The following is a 25,066-nucleotide window of genomic DNA, read 5'->3' on the forward strand; positions in this document are numbered from 1 at the left end:
TATATATACATATATATACATATATATATGTTAGAAATTGCCAGGCACCAGTCAGTGGCTGACACCTGTAATCCTAGCTACTGGGGAGCCTGATATCTGAGGACAGCAGTTCAAAGCCAGCCAAGCCAGGAAAGTTTGTGAGACGCTTATTTTCATTTAACCACCAGAAAACTGGAAGTGGCACTGTAGCTCAAGTGGTAGAGTGCTAGCCTTGCTCAGGGAGAGTGCCCAGGCCCAGAGTTTAAGTCCCATGACCGGCCATAAAATAGAATAAAAAGTAAAAAAAAAAAACCCAAAAACCAGAGCCAGAAATTGAACTGTGCCTCAAAGTGGCAGAGTAGTGCCAGTCTTCAACAAAAAAGCTAAGGAACATTGCTAGGCACCTGTGGTGCATGCCTATAATCCTAACTCCTCAGGAAGATTGGAAGCCAGTCCATGCAGGAAAGTCCACAAGACTCTTACTTCCAATTAACTACTCAGAAAAAACTGGAAGTGGTGCTGTGGCTAAAGTGGTAGAGCATAGCCTTGAGCACAGAGAGGCTCGGGGACAGTACCCAGGCACTGAGTTCAAGCTCTAAGACAGGCACGCTCGCACGCGCGCTCGCACACACACACAGAGTTTAAAAAAATAAAATCTAAAGGACAGTGATCAGGTGCTGAGTTCAAACAGTACTGACACACACAAAAGATACTAATAATAAGGGAAACTAAAGACAAGTTCAAGACCACCAGATCCTTGCCTGCCTCATGATGGAATGTCACAGTAAGTACCCAGCTGTGGCCACTTTGGTTCACTTCCTGGTGAACATGGCCATACAACATTTTTTGGGCTTGTAAAAAAGTCCAGGTGCTCTTTCTAGAAGCTGTGAGGGACACAAGGATAAAACTCGCTGTCTTCGAACTCTAGAGTGAAAGCTGTGGGTGTGTGTGCTTGGGGGCAGAGGGTGCAGGTGGATAAAAGTACTCAGGGCCAGAAAGGATCCTTGAATTCCACCAAGGAGCAGAGTAGGGTCTAGAAGGATTGCTGGAGATGGGGTAGCAAGCAAAGCTTTGGGGGAAGTGGCATTTGGATATCTATACACACCGGTAGAAGGTTTTAACAAAAGTTAGAGCCTGTTTATATTTTCCCAAGGAACAGAGGTCCGGACTTGTCCTGAATCCTTTTACACAGATGAAAACTAGGTTCTGTATAGGTTGTCCATGTTCTTGCAAGCTATCATCTGGAAGACCAGGATTATTTATTTTGGTGCCAGTCCTAGGGCTTGAACTCGTCGCTGTTGCAGAGCTTTTTTTTTTTTTTTTTCCTTCAAGGCTAGCTAGCACTCTACCACTTGAGCCATACCTCCACTTCTGGCTTTTTTTGTTTGTTGGTTGGTTTTTGTTTGCGCTTTACTGGAGATAAGCATCTTATTGGTCTTGTCTGCTCAGGCTGGCCTTGAACTTGGTCCTTAGATCTTAGCCTCCTGAGGAACTAGGATTACAGGTGTGAGTCTCTGGCACCAAGGTCTAGACCAGGATTCGCACCGCACCCTGCAATACTTCCTGCGACAGGGCTGCCGGACAAGCCTTGGGGAGGATGGCCAAGGATGGGGGACCCTGGGGACGGCGCTAGGGATCCTAGGGGCGTGGCCAGTCGCTGGACGGAAAGAGGCAGGGGCGTGGCAAGAGGCCCGGAGGCGGAACTAGAGGTCATGGGGGGCGCGGTTACTGGCTGGGCGGAGTAGCCAGGGGCATGGCTTCATCATGGGGGCGTGGTCTGCCGCAGTGAGGGCGTGGTCTGCCGCAGTTGGCGCGGGGCAGGCGGCCAGGTAGGCTGGATTCTCTGCCTGGTCCGGAGGAAAGTGCACCGCCATGGGTGGCCGCTGGCCGGGAGGCAGCCGGGCTAAGCCCCGTTAACCGCCCCCCCCCGCCCCCCGGGCCGGCCATGGGCGACCGAGAGCGGAACAAGAAGCGACTGCTGGAGCTGCTGCAGGCGGCCGGCACTGGCAATGCGCACTGCGCCGACTGCGGGGCGGCGGGTAAGGACTCGGGGCGCGGGGCAGGTGCAGCCCAGGACGCCCACCAGCCCGGGCTCGCCGCATTCCTCCCCGGGCGCGTCCTTGCGGGACCCACTCGTGCCTGGACTCCGCCCACTTAGATCCTGAACCGCACCCCCACTCACTGACCCTGAGACCCCAAGGCCGGGTCCAGGAGCCAGCCGGGGTGTCCGGCTCATTTCCCCTACCGCTCTCTCAACCTCCCGGGGACTACCGCACTTCCCACACCCTCCGATCCAGACCCAGTACTCTGAGAGGGGGTCCAGGACTCCTGGCTCTCCTAAGGATCCCGCCAGCCTCTTCTCCTCGGCTCCCCACTCAAGCGCACTGACCCCAAGGACATTGGAGGGTCTTGATCCAGGCCTCCCCACTTGTGGCTCCCTGCCGACACGCCCCCCCCCCGCCCCCAAGCCGGTCCCTCCCTTACTTTTCTCTCGGTTCCCCTTCGGTTCTGTGGCTTCCATGTCCCAAGCTGACCAGAAGTTTCAGGCCGGCAATTTAGTTGTTCAAGGTGGGGAGAGAGAGGGCGGTTCCACACCGCCCTGGGATCCAAACTGTCAGGCCCTGCCTATCCCAGTCCCCGGTCCCCTTCCTGTTGCCTTCAGCTGCACTCCTGCGCTCCCGCCCTGCAGATCCCGACTGGGCCTCCTACAAACTGGGCGTCTTCATCTGTCTCCACTGCTCGGGCGTGCACCGCAACTTCCCCGACATCAGCAAGGTTAAATCCGTGAGACTTGACTTCTGGGATGACGATATTGTAGAGGTAGGAAGGAGCGAGCGCACGTGGAGAACTTGGAAGCCAAGAGCGGGAGTGCAGGCTCAGGGAAGGCGCACATATTCCACAGGGGAGGAAGCCACAGAGAGGGGCCATTCATGACAAATGAGAGAAAACACAGCCTAGTAGATGGCAGCTTAGACAGAGGCTCTGAGTTCAAACCCAGAGTCAGCATTATTGGCTCACTTACAAGCTTCCAGGGGTAGAGGTGTGACACAAATAGTACAGCCTCTGCCTGGCAAGGGTGAGGCCTTAGGCTATTTAATTCTAATTGGACACTTTGTTTCCACATCTGTATTATGGATGAACTACCACCCTTTCACTGGGCTGCCCTTAGGGTTAAAATGCAGGCTCAGCCTAGACACAATGTAAGCAAATAAAAGTTGCTCTCATCATTAGTAGAGGTTCTGGACTGGTGAAAGAGAAATGCTCTGATTCATAGTCTCTAACCCTTGCTCCTTCCCCTAGTCAGGAATCAGGCAGGCCCACTCTACTCTCCTGCCTGTTGGCATGAAGAAGCTTCAGCTCCTCCATGGTGATCCTAACACAATCTTATCATCTGGGGCAGAAAGATTTCAGAGAGCATGCAGTTGTACACTCTGCTGCTGGACTAGAGAAGCCAGTGACATCACTGAGCACTCATTCTAAGCCAGACACCTCTGGATGATTTATTTGTTCAGTCTACACACACAGTCCTATATGGTGGGTGCTGGGAGAGAGTAGGGATATGGTGCAATGGCTGCCCCTCTGGCGCTTAACATTCCATTGTGTGAAGAAACCGCCAACCAGCCCACCCAACTCCCTGTGTGACACTTCCTCCTCCTCCTCCCTGGAATCATTTGTACACATGAGATCCCAAGGATCACTCATCACATTAATGGCAGAGTTAGAACGTGGTCCACGTTGGGGCCCAAAGTTGGTGCATATCATATGCCACATTCTAGCCCTCTGCCTCCCTTGGGGAAGAGGAGAGTAGGATTCACTGTGCCCAAGGACACAGTGCAACCCTGGAGTTTCTCCTGAATCCTGCTCTCACCTCAGATACGCCATTGCCAGATGTTATGTCACATATCACAGGGGTCATATCAGCTTCTGGGCCAGTGACCCTTCCTGACCGCTATTTTCTCTATAGGGGCAGCAGCTGCTTCTTTTCTCCTCCAGCTACCTGGGACGCCTGCACACTTTCAGGGTTGCAGAGATCCTGGCTATCTGTTAAGAGAGTAGGAGAAGGAGCATGAGCTTTTGAGCCAGATGGCTCTGGGTTCAAATCCCAACTTGCTGCTTTTGCTGTGTTGTTTTGTGCAAACCTAACCTTTATGAGCCTCCATTTCCTCACCTCTCAAATGTAGATGGTAATGTTAAATGGTGAGAGGCTCCAATGAAGTCATGTGTAAGAATGATAATGCGCTGTTTCTATAGGAAGTATGAGTGCTGTTCCAGCCTGGGACTTCCCAGTGTGAGGAGTGTCATCCTGGAGGCAGTTTCTCCTGACCCAGCTTCCCAGCTAGTGAACCCATGACCTTCCGTGTAGACCATGGTTTCATTTCATTTTTTTCCTTCAAGTTTTAATATTACCTCCAAATTGTTGCTGTCTTGCAGTTTATGATCCACAACGGGAACTTCCTTGTGAAAGCCAAGTTCGAAGCCAGAGTTCCAGCATTCTACTACATCCCCCAGGCCAATGACTGCCTGTAAGTGGCTGATTCTTTAAAAGCTGGGGGAGGGGTCTTCCTGGTTCCCTGTTCACCTCTCACTCATCCCTGGGGCCTTTGTCTGGGGTGGGCTTTTCTGTGGCCTCATCAATAATGAGATCCAAGAAAGCATTTGGTACAGTTGTGGAGGACACAGCCTCTCCATTTCTCTTGTCCTGGTGTCCCTCCCCTTCTCTGGACCATGGTTTCCACAGCTGTGAAGTGGAGAGTTTTCTCAATGATCTCTTTTCCTGCCTCTGATGTTCTCATAGCCTGAAGAGGACAGAAGCACTGGTAGCTTAGCAGGATCAGTTTCTGAGTGTTGGTTTAGAGCTGTTCTATCAAGTTGAGCTGCAGATCCCTGATCATACCCTTATGGACAGCGCACAAACTATATAACTAGACCTGGCAGTTCTGTAATTTCTTAACACATAGACAGCCCCAAAAACTACTAATAGAAGGTGGAGTAGCAGGGAAAGCACAATTTTGCATGCAGAAGACCAGGGTTCGGGTTGTTTTTTTTTTTGGAGGCGGGGAAGGGGAGATACTAAGACTTGAACTCAGGGCTTCAAACTTGCACTTGGATATATTTGTTCAAAGCTGGTACCACTTGAGCAATATCTTCACTTCTGGAGTTTTGCTGGTTAATTAGGGATGGGATCTCAAGAACTTTTATGTCAGGGCTGGCCTTGAACAGGAGCCCTCAGATCTCAGCTTCCTGAGTAGCTAGGATTATACATATGAGCCAACAGCCCTAGATCAGGAAAGACTCTTGATAACAAGTGACAGAAACCCTGTGATCCTAATGGTAGAGAATTAAGGCTGGGCATGGTGATTCATGGCTGTAATTACAACTACTCAGGTGGTGAGATTGGGAGAATCCTCTGCAAAAAGTTAACAAGACCTGATCTCAACCAATAAAAAACAACAAGTGGGTACAAAAATGTCTCACACCAATTATCCAGCTACAGGGAATCTATAAGTAGAAGGAGCATGAATGAGGCTGTCCTGGGCAAAAACATCAGACCCTATGCAAGAAATAACTAATGAAAAAGGGCCAAAGGTGTGACCTAAGTGGTTGAACACCTGTCTAGCAAGCACAAGGTCTCGAATTCAAACCCCACTACAGCTGAGGATAGATAGATAGATAGATAGATAGATAGATAGATAGATAGATAGACAGACAGATAGATAATTTGAGCTGGCTCAAGTACAAGGAGAATTTGGGTTCTGGGGAACCAGACCATCAAAGGACAGACGAGGAATCACTCTCAGAAAGAGCCAAACCAAGAGTCTCACTCTCTGGCCCTCATCCCTGCATGTTCCATCCCTGCCAGACTTTCTTCCTGCTACTGCCAACAAGGTTGCTTCCAGGCACCAATCTACAACCGAACTTTCCAGAAAGGACCCCCGGGGATGGCTTCCAGTCAGTCTCTGCTCCAGATTTAGTCCTTTCAGCTCATAGGGCCCAGGGAAGACTAGACCTCTAGATGACCAGTTTAGGCCAATACTTCACTCTTGATCATTCCTGTGCTCAAGGAGTAAGGGCATGCAAGCCTTGGAACCTGTACCTGGGAAATGTAAGAGGCTACCAAACAATTAAAATAAGTCTGCTCTTGGTTGCATGGTTTTTCATCAGGAGTTGTGGATGGCTTTAAACACCCACACAGTGCTAGGCCCTTTACATGCATCAAATCCTCTCAAGTACTGTGATGTAGGCTGCTATAGTGTTGCTGTTGAATGTCCTTTTTTTTTTTTTTTGCCAATCCTGGGGCTTGAACCCAGGGCCTGGACACTGTCACTGAGCTACTTTTGCTCAAGGCTAGTACTCTACCACTTGGGTCACCACACCACACCTAGCTTTTCCTGTTTATGTGGTACTGAGGAATCAAACCCAGGGCTTCATGCATGCTAGGCAAGCACTCTACCACTAGGCCACATTCCCAGCCCTGTATGTCCAAAATTTGAAGGAGTTAAGTAACTAGCTCTTGGTTCCACAGTGGATCAATTGATAGACTGAGATCAGATCCTAAGTGGTCAGGCCTCAGGACTACAGTTCTGTTCAGTAGAGCAATCCCTGGGTTCATGAGCAGTCCCAGGAAGAGGCTCTTGGACTGTCCTAACTCAAGTTTATGCATATGCAGTAGGAGGAGGTGATGTAGGAGTCCAGGGTTGCTGGTTCCTTCCTCAGTGACCTAGAAGGCTAAGACTGGTGTTAAAATAACCTAAGATTCTCAGAGAACCCACAGGGAGAAAAATTTCTTTGCAGGAGATATTTGATAATGTGTGAAGATATTCTTAGTATCACACATGGATGTTAGGTGTTACTGTGAACTAGTAAAGAGGCCAGAAATAGTGTTCCACATTCTACAAAGCACAGGACAGTTCCCCATAAGAAAGAACTACCCAGCATCCAATGTAAACATTCCTGAGGCTGAGAAAGACAGGGTTCCGGGGCTGGGGATATAGCCTAGTGGCAAGAGTGCCTGCCTCGGATACACAAGGCCCTACGTTCGATTCCCCAGCACCACATATACAGAAAACGGCCAGAAGCGGCGCTGTGGCTCAAGTGGCAGAGTGCTAGCCTTGAGCGGGAAGAAGCCAGGGACAGTGCTCAGGCCCTGAGTCCAAGGCCCACGACTGGCCAAAAAAAAAAAAAAAAAAAAGAAAGACAGGGTTCCCGTCCCTCTGTCCCTCCGTCCCTCCCAGGCAGCAGCCAGGCAGCTACTATGATGTTCCTGCCCTCAGCTGTGGGAAGAGACTCCAGCAGACACAAAGCTGACCAAAGCTCCTCTCTTCTTAGGGTCTTAAAGGAACAGTGGATTCGAGCTAAGTATGAGAGACAGGAGTTTATGGCTAATGGGAAACCCATCTCTATGCCAGGTAAAGTTATTTTCTTTTTCTTTTTTTGAGATTTGTGTTCTAATGAGCCCTAGAGAGCAAATTCATGAAGTAAGGAGAAAGTTTCACCCGAGAGATGCCTGCCTCTGTGGCTTCACCCTCAGAAGCCAAGGTGTGGGTTCCTCTGCCTGGAAACCCCAGGTCCATGCACATGTAGGGTTTTCTGGTCTGGCTGTAGAGAAGCACGTGTGTGCTAAGTCCTAGCAAGGCCTGGTGTGAACTGGGAGGCCTCCCCCACTGGCAGACGGATTAGAACAGCATCTCTGCTCCTTGCTAATGTAAGTACTGGGGGAGCCGGGTGCTTGGTGAGGAGCCGAGGCTGGATTTCCACCTCCCTCTTTGCCCTGTTGTGGGGAACAGCTTCATGAACAGGTCAATGCCTGAATCCAAGCTGACACTGAGAGAACAGGGGGCTTAGAGCTATTCCTGGAGCACCAGCAGCAGCCAATACTCAATTCTCCTGACTACTAGGATCTCAAATCATTCTTTAAACCAGCAGGTGCCTCAAGGCCACTCATTTCCAAACTTTCTTTTTGGGGTGTGTGTGTGTGTGTGTGTGTGTGTGTGTGCTGATCCTGGGGCTTGAACTCAGGGCCTGGGTGCTGTCATGAGCTCTCTTGCTCATGGCTAGTGTTCTACCACTTGAACCACAGCTCCAATTCTGGCTTTTTGCTGGTTAATTGGAGATAGGAGTCTCATAGGCTTTCCTGCCAGGGCTGGCTTCAAACCATGATCTTTAGATCTCACCCTCCTGAGCAGCTAGGATTACAGGTGTGAGCCTCCCATACTCTCTCGGCTTCATTCTCAATATAATAATAGTCTGGTGTCAATGTAAAGTTGGGCAAGACTGTATGTATTTAAGAACTTTTTGGGAATCAGTCCAGTTTCTTATGAGTTAACAAGGCCTTGAACTTGCTAGGCAAGGGTTCTATCACTTAAGCCATGACTACAGTCCTTTTCAGTTAGTTTTTCCAGATAGGGTCTAATGCTTTTGTCAAGGGGGTCTCAGGTTTCAATCTTCCTACCTCTGCCTCCCACATAGTCTCTCTGTTTCTCTGTCTCTCTCTCTCTCTCTCTCTCTCTCTCTCTCTCTCTCTCTCTCTCTCTCTCTCTTTCTCTCTCTCTCATACTGGGGCTCAAACTCAGGGCTTTGCACTCTCACTCAGATTTCTTGATCACCCTGTTTCTTTACTGATTGAGCCACACCTCCAGTCTGGCATTTTTCTGGTTAATTGGAGATGAAGTTTTTCATACTTTGCTGCCCCGGTTGTCTTTGAACTGTGATCCTCCAGGTTTCAGCCTTCTGAATAGCTAAGATTATAAGCACGATGACCAGGATTTAGCCTTTTTTTCCCCTTTGTGCCTATCCTTGGGCTTGAACTAAAGGCATAAGTGTTGTCCCTGAGCTTCTGTGCTCAAGGCTAGTAGTCTCTGCCATTTGACCCACAGCTCCACTATTGGCTTTTTGGTAGTTAACTGGAGATAAAGAGTCTCACAGACTTTCCTGCCTCAGCTGGCTTTGAACTAATATCCTCAGAGATCAGCTTCCTGAGTAGCTAAGATTACAGGCATAAGCTACCAGTGCCCAGCAGACTTAGGCTTTTTAAGAGCTTTTTGTGTCTTGTAACAAGACCAAAGAAGAAAGATTTTGCACCATGGGAAAAGTGAGGCTGAAATAAGGCATCACAGAGTCAGCTTCAGACAGGACCCTTGTGTCTTGTAGCTGAAATAGCACAGTTTGGGCAACATGGAGGGCTCTTTCTTCCCCTTAAGCCCCGGTGGGTCCGTTGGCTGAGTGTTCATCTGAGGTCATGTGTGTTCACTCCTTGTCCTCCTGGGTGGCTTAAGGTAACCGTGAAGGAATCCTGTGGAAGCGGGGAAGGGACAATGCTCAGTTCCTGAGGAGGAGGTTTGTCCTTCTGGCCAGAGAAGGCCTCCTGAAGTACTACACCAAGGAAGAGGTAAGAGGCCGGTAGGAGAGTGCTTTCTCCCTGAACCCTGGGCTTGGTCAGGTGGCTGCCACGCTGGGACATTCTTGTAAATATAAGCCGAATCATATAACATGAGCCTTTTGTAATAGACTTCTGTCACTGCACCTGAACTCTTCAGCATCCATTCACATTTTAACACGTTTCGAACATGTCACTTACTTTTACTGCAGAATAGTATTCCACTGTATGTGTGTATGGCATTCCCACACACACACAAATTTTGGCTGTCATAAATAATGCAGTTAGGAACATATATACAAAACAAACCAAGCACCAGGACATGGCTTAGTGGTAGAGTACTTGCTGAGCACATTCAAGAGAACCTCCAAACACTTTGTTTTTTCTGTGCCAGTACCAGGGTTTTAACTCAGGGCCTCCTACTTACTCAGCCTACTTGTTCACCTAGCATCTCAAAACAAAAATCAAACAAAAACACATAAGACAATTCTATACCTTTGCTCATAGATATATTTTTATGAGTACAAATATGAAGGGAATCTAGAAAGACAAAGATCAAACTTATGCCAGAGATACCCTGCAGGATGCAGGGGCATGGTGTGTGTGTGTGTGTGTGTGTGTGTGTGTGTGTGTGTATGTGTGTGTGTGATCATTGTGTAATCTACTAGTAATATCTTTTGGTTGCTGCTGTTTTGAGACAGGGTCTCACTATGTAGCTAGGGCTGGCTTTGAACTCTCAATCTTACTGCTTCAGCCCTCCCCAAGTTCTGGGGTTATAGACATTTGCTGTAAATTATTATTATTATTATTATTATTATTATTATTGTGCGTGTGTCTGGGACTTGAACTCAGGGCCTAGGTGCTGTCTCTGAGCTTTTATGTGCAACGCTAGTGCTCTACCACTGTAGCCACACCCACTTCTGGATTTTTGGTGGTAAATTGAAGATAAGAGTCTCATGGCCTTTCCTGCCCAGGCTGAGTTTTGGTTGGGGCTGGAGGTATGGCTCAAGTGGTAGAATACCTGCTGGGCAAGTGCAAGGCCCTGGGCTTCAAAACCCAGATTTATTTTTTTTTAAGTGTGTGGGATCTTGATGAGGAGGTAAGTCACAGTGCTGAGTGTGAGCATCTGACAAGCCTCTTTCTCTCCTTCAGAGTAAAGGCCCCAAAGCAGTCATCAGCATCAAGGATTTGAATGCCACCTTCCAGACAGAGAAAATAGGGCACCCACATGGGCTGCAGATCACCTACAGGAAAGAAGGCCACATCCGGAACCTGTTTGTATATCATGAACGTGGGAAAGTAAGCCCTCAGTCTGGCACCTGGGACTTGGCAGGCTCAGCTTGCCACCCCATTGTACATTTCCTCATGTCCCACAGTCAGCGGCTCCTCAGTTCTGCACAGATATTACCACCTTACATGTCCCTGCTGGCGGGACAACCCTGACACCAAAAGTCAAGCCCCAGATACAGGGACTGGGCCTTCCCAATGGTTGCTCATACCGGGGTGATGACACAGGTTACCCTGACAGCAGCCTCCTTGCTTCCTTCCTCCTGGGTTTGAGCAGAGTGCCTGGTGGTGTAGTCTGATGAGCAAAGATCTGAAGAGCAGACATCTGGAGCCCTGGCTGCTGCAGTCAGCTGTGCTCCTGGGTAGTCTCTTCCCTGCAGATTCTGTGTGCTTGTCTATGGACTGTAGCGCCTAGCAACCTGGAGCCATGCGTGGGAAATGTGATTATAGCAGTGATGTAAAGGGCATCTTATGGCCGATTGCACATCTGTATTATTTACTGATGGATGAATTCGGTCTTTTAACAAATCTTTCTTGAGCCTCTGTAATGTGTAAAAGTTCTGGGGACAGTGGCAGTGAATGGGGCAGAGTTGTGGGCCATGAGGAAGGTGGAAGAATAGGCTCTGTTGATGACATTGATGACAGTGGTTGGCACTCTGGAGACACAGAGATAGGCAAGCGACCTATAGGGGTGTGTGTAAATGGAAAAAAGGCTTTCCAAACTAGGCACCAGTGGCTCATACTTGTAATCCTAGCTACTCAGGAGGCTGAGATATGAGGCTCGCAGTTCAAAGCCAGCCTAGGCAGGAAAGTCTGTGAGACTTATCTCCAATTAAATCACAGAAAAAGCTGGAAGTGGTGCTGTGACTCAAGTGGTAGAGTTCTAGCCTTGAGCAAAAGCTGCCCAGGGACAGTACCCAGGTCCAGAGATCAAGCCTTGGGACCTGCCAACAAAAAAGAAAGAAAAAAGAAAAAAGGCTTTCCAAACAAATAATACAGAGGGAAGGGTTTGCAGAAGAAGCTTTTCAGAGCAAAAAGTTTCTGCTTAAGCATTGGTAACTGTTACAAATCTGCTACACTCTGGCTTTAAGGGCCCAGACAGAAAAGGCATGTAGTATTTATTTCAAGGGCCAGAAGTAGTATGGTCTATGAGAGAGAGAGAGGAATCAGGAGGAGTGTGTGTGTGTGTGTGTGTGTGTGTGTGTGTGTGTGTGTGTGTGTGTGTGTGTGTCTAAGAGGAGAGAGAGACAGAGAGGAAAAGGGGAAGAAAGGACAAGAAAATGAAAGGGAGAGAAAGAAAAGGAGAAAGGGAGAGAATACACTCTTTCTAACAGGGGCAAGTTATTCTGTAATCCCAAGGGTCAAGTGATGTCACACCCCTTTGTTCTTTACATTGAAAAGCCTCATTTCCAAGATTAGTAAGAATTCTAAAAGCAGTTAGCTTTCTCAGTTTCCTTGATTGGCTTTACCAAAATCTTAGGAGTTGGGTAGTCTGAGAGATGTAGAAGGGATCCCTGGTTCTCTGTTTGTGGAGTCTGGAGTATCTGCCAATTGGCTAGACACTTCGAGCAATCCCTTCATGTCAGCCAGTCACTGCCATGACTTTGCTGAGTCTCCTCAGACATTCGTGTAACCTGCTCCTCCCATTTTCCTAGTTGTGGAAGCTGCCACTTCTCCCCTTTCCTTTGGTGCCCAGCCATGCTTGCCTTTAGGGTAGATGAACATCAATGAAGAGCTGAAAATGTGCCTGGAGGAGTCGAATAGGTGTGTGTGTGTGTGTGTGTGTGTGTGTGTGTGTGTGTGTGTGTGTGTGTGTATGCTACTAGAGTTTGAATCTAGGACTTTGTGCTCACTTAGGAAGGTACTGTACTACTTTAATCACGTGTCTTACTTCCATCCCTATTTGCTAGAGTTACTTTTCAGATAGGGTTTTGCATTTACTCAGATTGTGATCCTCTTATTTCTGCTTCTTACATAGCTGGATAACAGGTACATTATTGTGCCCACCTTTTTACTGATTGAGATGAGGTCTTGAAAACACTTTTTGCTCCAGCTGGCCTCAAACCGCAATCCTCATAGTTTACAAGTGGGCTCGGATATAAGGTAATTTAAAAGTAAAGTAGACTAGCATGAAAGCTGGGTTGGTGTCCTGCATAGACAGGAAAGCCTGCATGGACGATTGGAACAACAACAAAAAAAAACCTGCCAGTCCTGGGCCTTAAACTCAGGGCCTGGGCACACGTGTGTCCCTGAGCTTTTTTAAATTTTGATTGAAATGACAATCATATCAAGGGCTTAGAAAGACTGTGCAGTGTGTAAAACTTGTTAAAACTCTTATTCTTTTTTTTCTTGAGCCAACAAAAATGGCTATTGGAAATAAAAAAAATTTATGTTAAAGTATTAGGGATAAACACTCCCATACAAGGAATTAATTTACTTACCAGCAGAAATTTAAACCTTATTCAAACTTAGAGAGTAAGAAAATAGGAAAAACAACAATCAAAGGTAAAGAATGATAATCAGGAAACTGATGTAAGATGAAAAATAATCACTTGAGCCAAGGATATACAGTCCCAGCACTTGGGGACCTGAGGTAGGAGGAGCAAGAGTTTCACACTAGCTAGGATTACATATTGAGACTGACTCAAACAAGAAAAAAAAAAAGCTGGGGGTTAGTGGCTCACATGTGTAATTCTAGCTATTAAGGAGACTGAGATCTGAGAATTGCGCTTCAAAGCCAGCCTGGGCAGGAATATCCAACCTGTCAAAAAAGCTGGAAGTAGAGCTGTGGTTCAGATGGTAGAGCACTAGCCTTGAGCACAAAAGCTCATTGCCCAAGCCCTGAGTTCAAGCCCCAGGATTGTCACAAAAAAGAAAAGAAAGCTTTATTTCACTAATCATAATTCATAGTAAATTTAAATTAAATGAACTGTCAGATTGGATAAAAATAAAAATATTATTTAAAACAAATACCTGCATTACATAGACACAGCACTTGATAATCATACCTAAGATAACTAAAAATATATAGGTTTCTTTTGGGGATATTTCAAAATTAGTTTCCCTCCTTCCTTCCTTCCCTCCCTCCCTCTTTCTCTATTTCCCTCTTAGTCTCATTATTTATCATCTTGCAGATCCATTCATAGTTAGGATATTGATTAGTGAGGAAGTCCAAATCTCTTGATTCAAATTCATTGTGATTTTTACAGGCCCAAATGTTGCAGCCTTGATGATTGAGATGCAGTTTCCTTTTAAAACAAGAATTTGAAGATGTTGCCCCCTAACTTCTTAGAGGCACTCTGTGTGTGTGTGTGTGTGTGTGTGTGTGTGTGTGTGTGTGTGTGTGTGTGTTGGTACTAGGGCTTATCTGAATGGTCATGGGCTCTGTTCCTAAGCTTTTGGGCTCAAGCCTAGCACTGTACCACTTGAGCCACAGCTTTACTTCTAGCTTTTTGGTGTTTCATTGGAGATAAGAGTGTCAGGGACTTTTCCTGCCTGGGCTGGCTTTGAACCATGGTCCTCAGATCTCAGCCTCCTGAATAGCTAGGAGTACATGTGTGAGCCAAAGGCAAATTGTGTGTGTCCTGAGCTTCTTTTGCTCAAGGCTAGCGTTCTACCACTTGAGCCACAGTACCACTTCTGGCTCTTTCTGTTTATGTGTTACTGAGGAATTGAACCCAGGGCTTCATGCATGCTAGGCAAGCACTCTACCACTAAGCTACATTCCCAGCTCCTCCAATTTTTTTTTTGGCGGGGGGGCCAGTCCTGGGGCTTGAACTCAGGGCCTGAGCACTGTCCCTGGCTTCTTTTTGCTCAAGGCTAGCACTCTGCCAACTTGAGTCACAGAGCTGCTTCTGGCCTTTTCCATATATGTATGTGGAGCTGAGGAATCGAACCTAGGACTTTCATGTATACAAGGCAAGCACTCTTGCCACTAGACCATATTCCCAGCCCCTCCTCCAATTTTTTTAAAGAGTCAAATAAATATGAATGCCAATTGGATTTGCCCCCCCCCCCCAGCCTGTAATTTGAGAGACCTTGTAAAGCAAAATGTTGGATCCATCTTTTCTGGGTTTGCCTCATTCACTTAGTGCCTGAGGTCCAGAAAGAGTCTTTCTGTTTTGTTTTTGTCTAGCTTATTTGTTATTTGAGACATGTTCTCACCTTATAGCTCAGGCTAGCCTCAACAACTGTGTGGGAGCATGCACAGTTAAGAAGTCCTCTCTGCTAGCTTAAGTTCTTTCACCTTAGTTTCTTCCGTTCACTACCACTACAATCCACTCAACCCATTCCATTCTCACTTCCTCCATCTCTCCCAAATTTCCCACACCTTCACCTTTTACTTACAACATTCTACTCATCCTGCAGATTTCACTAGTTATTTGGTTTTTGTGCCAGCCCTAGGGCTTGAACTCAGAGCCTGGAAGCTGTCTCTGAGTTTGTTTGTTTTTCTCAATTCTAGTGCTGTACCACTTGAGCCACAGCTCCACTTCTGGCTTTTTGGTGGTTAATTGGAGATGAGAATCTCATGGACTTTCTGCCTGGGCTGGCTTCAAACTATGATCATCAGATCTCAGCCTCCTGAGTAGCTGGGATTACAGGGGTGAACCATTGATATCAGTACCTACAGGTTCATTTTGGTGAATTTTGGGCACTTGCTGAGGCCAAAACCTGCTTTTATGAAACTCATCTATTTGCTAACATGACCCCCCTGCCCTTCCAGGGCTGGAGAAGCTGGACAGGACAAGATGATTCAAAGGGTGGACTCAGCTCCTCAGAATTGGAACTGGGAGGTTGAAAGACTTGTTCAAAGAGCTGCAGTACTGGGCTCGGATGTAACTCGGTGGTTGAGAAACTCACTTGAATACAGTTTCACAAGAATGAAACCATTTCCCTTTCTCTTCCTTAGGTCAAGCACACCTACTATTCTACAGTTCTGAGCTTTTGTTTTTTGTCCTGGGGTTTGCCTCATAAGGGATAACTCTCACCCTGCCACCAGGCTCAGACCTTCTCCCCACCTCACTGGCTGTCTGTGTCCTTTGCATTTCTCCTGACAGGAGATAGTAGACTGGTTCAATGCCCTTCGTGCAGCCCGTTTGCAGTACCTCAAAGTGGCCTTTCCTGAACTCCCGGAGGCTGAGGTGAGTGAATGTGGGTCCCAGCTGAGTCTCCTTGCTGCCACCTCCTCCTCTCTTTGCCTCCTGACCCCAGGATACTCAGAGGCTCCACTAGATTTGTGATAACTCAAGGCCTTGGAGCTTGGGGGCTGGGCACCTCAAAGGGAAGCTGATAGCTTTGTTCTGGGGAGACTAAAGGATTCCAGGCAAAACAGTGTTCAAAGTGGTTTCCCAAGGACAATGGCCACTCACTAATGCTGAGGGGCTCGGCTTAGAGCTTCTTTTTCTGACCCTTTTGCCACTAAAATGTTCAGATGACCCTGACAACGGCTTACAAAGTGTTTTTGTTCGGCTGGTTTTGGATTGGGGGTTTTGGTGCGGAGATAGGGCGTCATTCTTGCTCAGGCTGTCCTTGAACTCACTATATTAACCCCAGGTTGGCCTCAAACTTACTATTCTCCTGCCTCTACCTCCCAGCCTCCCAAGTGCTGGGATTACGAGTAGTCAGCACTATGTCAGGCTTATAAGGCTTGTTTGAGCCTATTTTATCTTATAATTCTTAAAAATAAGCAAGCAAACAAACAACAAAAAAAGAAAGAACACACACAAAAAATCTAGTCAAGTGCTGGTGGCTTATACCTGTAATCCTAGCTGTTCAGGAGGATCACAGTTTGAAGCCAGCCTAAGAAGGGAAGTCTGTGAGAATCCTATCTCCACTAAACTACAAAAACAAAACAAAACAGAAGTGGCACTGTGGCTCAAGTGGTAGAGTGCTAGCCTTGAGAAAAAGGCTCAGTCACAGTTTCCAGGCCCTAAGTTCAAGCTCCAGAACTGGTGCATACACACACACACACACACACACACACACACACACACACGTCTCATCATTTCTTAGATTAGTTAGGTGGAGTGATTTTTCCCATTTTTCTGATGAAAACCTGAGTCCCAGGAAGGTCACGTGAGTAACTGAAGGTGTCATTCCTACTCTAACATCAGGGAAACCTGGGGAGCCTCCCTGTTACAGTTGTAATGGGAGCAGGTCTGCCAGCCATGGCCTAGGCAATGGTGAGTCTGAGAACATCATTTTGGTCATCCCCAGGCATCTGGGACTCCATCTTGACTAAGGAAGATCAATGGTGTGAGGCAGAAGGCTGGGTTGAGGCAGAGGGTCCAGGTCCTCATGGATATCTATCAGTGACTTGCTGTGTGGTCTTTGCAGGTTATAGAATCTTTTTAAGCAATGCTTTCTGATTATGAGGTGGTTGACCCATGCCATCTTTAGGGTCCCTTCCAGTTTTGAGGTGCTGTAGTCTGGTTCCTGATTGTAGCTCCTCTCTAAGAGGATTGTTTCTTTTTGCTTGGGCTGGCCTTGAACCTCCATTCTTCTATCTCTGTCTCCCAAATAGCTTGTAGAAGAAGATTGTGTGTGTGTGTGTGTGTGTGTTGTGTGTGATGCGTGTGCACATGTGCACGCGCTTCACCAGTCTTGGAGCTTGAACTAAAGGTCTAGATGCTGTCCCTGAGCTTTTGTTTTTCTTCTCTCTCTCTCTCTCTCATGGCTCTACCACTTGAGCCACAGCTCCACTTCCAGCTTTTTCTGAGTAGTTTGTTCTGAGATAAGAGTCTCATGGACTTAACTTCCCCAGGCTGATATCAAACCACAATCTTCAGATCTTTGTCTCTGAAGTAGCTAGGATTACAGGCATGAGCCACCAGCACTGGACTAATAAAATGATTTTTTAAGTGCTAGGAATGGAGGGATTATAGCAATCCAGGAATGTTCTTCTTTCTATCTGTTTGGTCTTCCTCGACAGCTTCAATGCTCCTCAATTCCATAGTTTGCAGGAGGCTGAGTGTCTGAGACAGAATCCACTCTAGGCATAGGGACACACTGAGACACCAGCCTCCAATGCATGGTTTTAACAAGGCCAAGGGTCGGGTCCTTTGAGGTAGTGGTGCTGAGTCAGCACCTAGAACTGCTTACTGCTGGTTCAGTGGGTGGGGAGTCCAGAGTGCTGACTACTGAGCCAGAGGAGGGAAGGAGGGGAACAGACACTCAGCTTTATTTCATCTGGCCCAGCTTCCTCCAAGCCTGTCCTGAGTCCATATCCCAGGACTGAAGGAGCCCTAACAGCATGACTCGACTGCACCAGTAAGCTCTGCAAACATCTGGGATGCTGCTGACTGACTTGGTTGGAATACTCATATCCAGTGCAGGTTCCAAATATAACCAAGAGGGGCTGGGGATATGGCCTAGTGGCAAGAGTGCTTGCCTTGTATACATGAGGCCCTGTGTTCAATTCCCCAGCACCACATATACAGAAAATGGCCAGAAGTGGCGCTGTGGCTCAAGTGGCAGAGTGCTAGCCTTGAGCAAAAAGAAGCCAGGGACAGTGCTCAGGCCCTGAGTTCAAGGCCCAGGACTGGCCAAAAAAAAAAAAAAAAAAAGAACCAAATATAACCAAGAAACCATGAATGTACATCCTTCTGACTTCCATACTTCCCCTTTGTCTGGGAGCCACATTCAATGGAGAGCCTTGAGCCTCTGGGGTGTGAGTAGGGCTCAGTGTCTGTCTCTCTTCCCCCAGCTCGTGCCCTTCATCACCCGGAACTACCTCAAACAAGGCTTCATGGAAAAGACTGGCCCAAAGGTATACTTTGCTCTTGTGCTCTCTCTGTGGGACTCATGTGACCTGTTACCACCATCCATAGGGCAGAACAGAGTCTGAGTTCTGGGTTGAAGGAGTGAGTGGAGACTGGCTGTTTGCTGGGGTGAGATCCAGCACTCTTCTAGAGGCTTCTCACTGTCAGCCCCTACCCATTAGAGTTCTTCAGAACTCTATCAAACCCACTCTATTCCTGGGAAAGCAAAACTGAGAAGGGACAGCTCTTGAGCAGGTGTTCCAGAACCTTCCTAAGGAAGGGAAGGCCAGCTGTGGGGTGGAGGGAGATGGAGCCTGGGTGCTAGGTGGGGAGAGTCTGGCTGCCTAGGGTCCAGGTGCTTGAGGGAAGATGGGGAAGAGAAAGAGGACAGAGAAGATAGCTTGGTAATTCCCTTGGTTGTATTCCAAAGCTTTTGGAAAAGGTTTTACAGGATTGAGGGCTAAGTGTTAGGGGCATGGCACCTCAAGCTACTTGGAAAAGCATCCAAAGGGTAGTTTCAGGCTCCTTCCTCCACTAGCCAGGCAGTCACTTGGCCCTCCCCCATACCTTCCCCCCCACATCCCAGTTCTTGCTCTGGGCCCTTCTCCCCCTTGATCTAGGTTAGAATTTGGCCCAAGCCAGCACTTTCTGCCTTGCTGAGCAGTGACCACTTCTGACTTCCCCAGCTCCCTTCTCTGCCCACAGCCTGAGAAAGCAGAGGGCACCATTTCCAACCCCAGGCAGTTCCTGCTGCAGCGGTGAAGTTGGGGCAGGGAGGAGAGGACAGAGCTTTCAGAGTCTGTGCACAAGTCCAAGCCCCAGGAGCGGTACTATGGCATCTGACAGCAGAAGCCAGGCTGGAGAACTAGTAGGACAGGCTCTGACCTTTGTCCTTAGCCTTTGTCCCTTTGTAAGAGGTTCCCTCTTTTGCAGCAGAGAGAACCTTTCAAGAAAAGGTGGTTTGCCCTGGATCCCCAAGAGAGGAGGCTGCTGTATTACAAGAACCCTCTGGTAAGAGTCATTCCTGGTTCATCCCCAACATGTCCCCAGACAAATGCAGCTCAGTGCTTGTCAGAGACTACCCAGGTGTGCCAGGGCTGGGGACCCTGGAGAGAAAGCCTGTATCCCCTGCTTCTCTCTCAGTCAGCTTCTGTGTGGGAAATCCAAGTGGGTTTCCCCAGGGCTGCCAATTGTGAATAGATAAGGTGTTTCCTCCTTGAGTCTCTGGAGCTCCCTTATAACCAGGAGGTGCGGAAGAAGAATTTTTGAGAGGTGTAGTGTCTCAGGCCTGTCTTTGTAGTGCCCTGGGCACGGTGCCCACACTCCTCCATTGGGTTCCTGGTTTTTCTGTGGAAGTAGGCCTGGCTCGTAGATGGCCATCGTGAATATCTGAGTTGCTGCATAGAAAGCACCTACTGTGGTTGGGTGTTGGTGGCTCATGCCTGTAATCCTAGCTACTTCGAAGGCTGAAATTTAAGGATCATGGATGGTTCAAAGCCAGCTCCGACAGGAAAGTCTCCAGGACAAGAAAGGCTATGAGACTATTGTCTTCAATTAGCCACAAAAAGCCAGAAGTGGAGTTGTGGCTCAACTGGTAGAAAACTAGCCTTAAGCATTAAAGCTTAGGGACAGTGCCCAGGCTCTGAATTCAAGCTCCCCCCAACACTGTAATGCCTGCGCGTGTGCGCGCACACACACACACAAAGAAGGTACCAACTGTGCTCTTCAGTGACTGTTAAATTTTTTTTTTTAATTAGGTGATGTTTGTGATTTATTTAAAAGTTTTCAAAGCTCTTCAAAATCATGCCTGGGGGTGGGGGTGGGGGCTGGGAATATAGCCTAGTGGTAAAGTGCTCATCTCATATACATGAAGCCTCAGCCTCCATTCCTCAGCACCACACACACACACACACACACACACACACACACACACATATAAAGCCGGAAGTGGTGCTGTGACTCAAGTGGCAGACAAACGAAATCATGCCTGGGGCCAGGCATTGGTGGTTCACACCTGTAATCAGAAGGCTGAAATCTAAGGATCATGGTTCAAAGCCAGCTCTGACAAGAAATTCTATGAGATTCTTTTTGTTTACTTGTTTTGTTTTTTGTTGCCAGTCTGGGGCCTGGACTCAGGGCCTGAACACTGTCCCTGGCTTCTTTTTGCTCAAGGCTAGCACTCTGCCACTTCAGTCACAGCGCCACTTCTGGCCGTTTTCTATATATGTGGTGCTGGGGAATTGAACCCAGGGCTTCATGTATACGAGTCAAACACTCTTGCCACTAGGCCACATTCCCAGCCCCTATAGGATTCTTTTTGTTTTGTTTTGTTTTTTGGCCAGTCCTGGGGCTTGAACTCAGGGCCTGGGCATCGTCCCTGTCTTCTTTTTGCTCAAGGATAGCACTTTACCACTTGAGTCACAGCGCCACTTCCGGCTTTTTCTATGTATGTGGTGCTGAGGAATCGAACCCAGGGCTTCATGCATGCTAGGAAATCACTCTACCACTAAGCCACATTCCCAGCCCCTCACTTCCCACTTTCTGGTAGTCAATTGGAACTAAGAATCTCTTGGACTTCCCTGCCTAGGCTGGCTTCAAAGTGTGATCCTCAGATCTCAGCCTCCTGAAGTAGCTAGGATTACAGGTGTGAGCCACCAGGCCCAGCTGAACTTCAGGCTCTTGGTGGTCCTTCTCACTCCAAGTTGATATCCTACCACTTAAGTCACAGCTCCATTTCCAGTTTTGGTTGCTTTTTGTTTTTTGTTTTTTGTTTTTTTACAGGCTAATTGGAGATCAGTCCCTGGACTTTTCTGCTTGTTCTGGCTTTGAACTGTGGTTCTCAGATCATAACTTCCTGAGTAGCTAGGCTTATAGACATGAGCCATAGGTAATAGGCTTCTAATACTTTGAAAAACCAAAACAAAACAAAATAGAGCCAGGAGCCTGTCAGGGCTGCAGCCTCCCTTCCACCCCATAGACATATCTGATGATGACCAGGTGCCTTTGATTTTCAGGATGCCTTTGAGCAGGGCCAGGTTTTTCTGGGGAGCCGCGAGCAGGGTTATGAGGTATGTGAAGACCTGCCCAAGGGTGTTCGAGGGAATCGCTGGAAAGCTGGCCTCACCGTGGTCACCCCGGAGCGGAGGTTCATCTTCACCTGTCCCAGTGAGAAGGAGCAGAGAGAGTGGCTGGAAAGTCTGCGAGATGTCCTGTCCCGCCCCTTATCGCCTCTCTACCTCCTCAGTGAGAAGCAGGGACTGGGTATGGGTGTGTGGGGGAGGAGGGGAGACTTGTTCTTTTATTCTTCTTTTGAGCTCAGCAGCAAAAGCCCTGACTCTGCTTTCCATTCATTGCCTTCTCTTCCTGCCAAGGAAAAACACAGACATTGCACTCTGTTGCAGAAATCCCCCACAATCCTCAAGTTCCTCTAACTGGGCCCTTCTCCACGTGCCTTGGGAGGAGTTGGGTGCTGAGTCTGGATTCTACTGAGCTGGGCAGCCTGTCTACACCCCCACTATCAACCCCATTCCTTTCTTCATGAGAAAACTCTGGCCTGAGATTGTCAGGAGAGGTCACCCCACTGGCCAGCTGTTGAGATTCTGGATTCTTCCTCACCCAGAGAGAAGGGTATTTTTAATGTCCTTCCTTTCCCTGGGTCCACCCTTTTGTCTGTCTCTTCTGCTCCTCCTGCTCTTCTGCATCACCCCACATGTGTCACTGGGAGGGGCCCCTGTCTCCTGGCAGTCCTGCACGCAGAGGAGGTGTGCTGAATACGGGCAAGACATTTCTGGCCCAGGGCCACCTTCTGGGACACAACAGAGAACTTCTGTGTTTGGAAAAGTACAGGCTGAGCAGGTGACCCCTGTGCAGCCCTGGGGGAAAGCCCTTGTGCCCTTGGAGTCTGACCATAGAAACACAAACTCACTGGTTGTCCCAAAGAGCCTCAGAAAAGGATCCAGAGGTGTTAGGGAAGTCTGCAAGCCACCACTTTCGGTTCTCTATGGCCTCTGCGGTGTGTATGCACACCTCCCAGTTTTTCCCTGCTTGCTTGTCGAACTACTTTTCTCTCCCTTTTGAACCTGTGGCCTCTCTGTTTCTCACTGTTTCAGTCTGTACTTATTTATATATTTTTGTTGGTCGTGGGGCTTGAACTCTGTGCCTGGGCACTGTCCCTGAGCTCTTCAGCGCAAGGCTAGTGCTCTACCACTTAAGCCACAGCGCCACTTCTGGGATTTTGGTGATTACATGGAGATAAGTGTCATGCACTTTCCCGTTCGGGCTGGCTTTGAACAATGATCCTCAGATCTCATCTTCCTGAGTAGCTAGGATTATACAGGTGGGAGCCACCGGCTCCCGGCTCAAGTCTGTTTCTAAAATTCAGCATTGTTTTTCTTTCCTCTTGTATTAACTTTTTAAAAAAATTGGGGCCCCCTCTGTCATTGCACACTGTCCCTGTGCTGTCACTGCCCCCCAGCCTGATGGCACTGCCACAGCCCCCTCCCTCAGTCTTCTGTTTTCCTTGTAGCTGCATCAGCAGAGAGTGGCTATGGCAGCAGGTGACCTTTTGTCACAGTGTCATTACTGAGGAGGAGACTGGCCACTGAGCACCTGAGGTCCTGGGGCACAGGAGAGTTCACCTCTGCCCTGGTTCACCAGCTGTCCCTGGCAGAGAGCTCTGACAAGACTGAAGCTGGGAAGATTTCTGCTACTGCTGCCTGGACTCCCTCTGGTTCTCACCGCCTGGCCTCACAAAGCTGTGGATCTGGTACAGAGAAGAACCCACAGCCCTGTTCTACTGCACCCAAGGTGGCAATGTTATGAAGGCCCAGAGCCTTTTCCCATCTGACGTGGAGGCATCAGGATGAAAAAGCAACACAGCCTCATGCAGATGACATGTGGCCCAACAAAATAAAAAGTAAATATTTAATCTGGATCTAACCATGAGGAAATAATCAAAGTCAAATTCACATTTAGGTACCTGCTGCTAATTAATTAGCCTAGACACTTCAAAATGTCAATGTCATGAAAGGTAAAATAGTTCGGGAATTTCTAGATTAAAGGATACTAGGGTTGGGAATGTGGCTTCGTAGTAGAGTGCTTGCCTAGCATGCATGAAGCCCTGGGTTTGATTCCTCAGTGCCACATAAACAGAAAAATCTGGAAGTGGTGGTGGCTCAAGTGGTAGAGTGCTAGCCTTGAGCAAAAGAAGCTCAGGGATAGTGCCCAGGCTCTGAGTTCAAGCCCAGGACTGGCAAAAAAAAAAAAAAAAAGAGATTAAAACATGTCAACTAGATACAGTTCAGAATTCTTTTTCCCTCCAGTCCTGGGGCTTGAACTCAGGGCCTGGGCACTGTCCCTGATCTTCTTTTGCTCAACGCTAGCCCTCTACCACTTAAGCCACAGTGCGACTTCTGGCTTTTTCTGAGGTAAGAGTCTCATGGATTTCCTGCCCAGGCTGGCTTAGAACTGCAATCCTCAGACCTCAGCCTCCTGATTAGCTAGGATTACAGGCATGAGTCACCAGCGCTCGCTAAGTTTAGGATTCTTGATTGGATTCAGAATCGTAAAAAAGTTACAAAGGTTATAATTGAGATATTGGAGAAATTAGAATATGGATGTATATTAGCTAATGGCACTGTACAATTTTAATAATCATACTATATTTTTCTCCACTTTTTTTTCAAAAAATTACTGTTATTATAAAGGTGATGTACAAAGGGGTTACAGCTATATAAGTCAGGTAAAGAGTACCTTTCTTATTGGACAATATCACCCTTTCCCTCACTCTCTCATGCTGTATTTGTATAGGAAAAGTGTTCCTGCTATTAGGATATATGTACTAAAGAAAAATACAGTGATGTCTATAGACAATACTTAACGAGTTCAGCATAAAGTAAGTGTATGTATGCAAATGTATGAGCAAATTATATGTATGTATTCATATCTGTAGTACCTTTACATATACATGGATGTATGCATGTGTTGTGTGTGTATAGTATATATGTACACTGAGATAATCACTGTGCAAAATGGTGAATCTAAATGAAATATAGATAGGCATTTATTTTCTTATTTGTGCACATTTTATATAAACTTAAAGTTTTAATATTAAAAAGTTTATGAAAGAATTTGAAAATCTTACTTTTCACCCTTCACAAGCAGTCATTTTTCAGCATCAATCAGAAATGTTTTGGTTGGAAATATGTCCTAGCAAGTACAAAGCCCTGAGTTCAAACCTGAGTACCATCCTGCAAGGCAACAGGGGCTCACACTGTAATCTTAGCTACTCAAGAGGCTGAGATCTTTGGATCGTAGTTCAAAGCCAGCCGGGGCAAGAAAGTCCATGAGACTCTTACCTCCAATTAACCACCAGAAAACCAGAAGTGACGCTGTGGCTCAAGTGGTAGAGTGCTAGTCTTGAGTTGAAGAGCTCAAGGACAGCACCTAGGCCCAGAGTTCAAGCCCCACAACTGACCAAAAAAAAATAGCTTAACATGTTTAGTCTGTTTGAGGCCTTGGGTTCAATCCCTAGCACTTAAAGAAACTAATCATTTAAAATGGTCCTAGGAAACATCCTCTTCTGTGCATATTTGAGAATATAAGCCCAGATAAAATAGAAATGGCAGCTAGCTGCCTGCCAGTGGCTCATGCCTATAATCTTAGCCAC

General features: G+C 47.5%; 1 protein-coding gene and 1 long non-coding RNA gene across 4 annotated transcripts; one reads left to right on the forward strand and one right to left on the reverse strand.

Moving 5' to 3' along the window:
- Window positions 1-1,798: 1,798 nt before the first annotated feature.
- On the forward strand, window positions 1,799-23,326 carry Adap2 (ArfGAP with dual PH domains 2). Of its 3 annotated transcripts, XM_048366472.1 has the most exons (11): window positions 1,799-2,018; window positions 2,669-2,799; window positions 4,411-4,502; window positions 7,306-7,385; window positions 9,252-9,364; window positions 10,505-10,651; window positions 15,697-15,780; window positions 18,345-18,407; window positions 19,333-19,410; window positions 21,414-21,642; window positions 22,925-23,326. In XM_048366472.1, exons 1-11 carry the CDS (start codon window positions 1,925-1,927, stop codon window positions 22,957-22,959), a joined length of 1,146 nt encoding a protein of 381 aa, XP_048222429.1. In that variant the 5' UTR covers window positions 1,799-1,924; the 3' UTR covers window positions 22,960-23,326. The 3 variants fall into 3 exon arrangements, with proteins under 3 accessions (XP_048222429.1, XP_048222430.1, XP_048222431.1); XM_048366473.1 differs by lacking the exon at window positions 15,697-15,780; XM_048366474.1 differs by lacking the exons at window positions 1,799-2,018; window positions 2,669-2,799; window positions 4,411-4,502 and adding an exon at window positions 6,387-6,951 and having other exon boundaries at window positions 7,216-7,385.
- LOC125366070 lies at window positions 14,253-21,057 on the reverse strand. Its single transcript, XR_007213779.1, has 3 exons — window positions 20,938-21,057; window positions 18,605-18,609; window positions 14,253-14,278 (listed from the first exon to the last, which is right to left on the reverse strand). It is a non-coding gene; the product is annotated as an uncharacterized LOC125366070 (long non-coding RNA).
- Window positions 23,327-25,066: the final 1,740 nt, after the last annotated feature.

The sequence above is a fragment of the Perognathus longimembris genome, chromosome 17, assembly GCF_023159225.1.
Source record: "Perognathus longimembris pacificus isolate PPM17 chromosome 17, ASM2315922v1, whole genome shotgun sequence".
Classification (NCBI taxonomy): domain Eukaryota; kingdom Metazoa; phylum Chordata; class Mammalia; order Rodentia; family Heteromyidae; genus Perognathus; species Perognathus longimembris.

What these genes read in the sequence shown, in the direction of transcription:
- Adap2 (XM_048366472.1), top strand. Translation starts at nt 1,925, where the DNA reads ATGGGCGACCGAGAGCGGAACAAGAAGCGACTGCTGGAGCTGCTGCAG. An exon ending in CGCCGACTGCGGGGCGGCGG is followed by an intron (nt 2,019 to 2,668) that starts GTAAGGACTCGG and finishes CCCGCCCTGCAG; the next exon opens with ATCCCGACTGGGCCTCCTAC. An exon ending in AGTACTACACCAAGGAAGAG is followed by an intron (nt 9,365 to 10,504) that starts GTAAGAGGCCGG and finishes TCTCTCCTTCAG; the next exon opens with AGTAAAGGCCCCAAAGCAGT.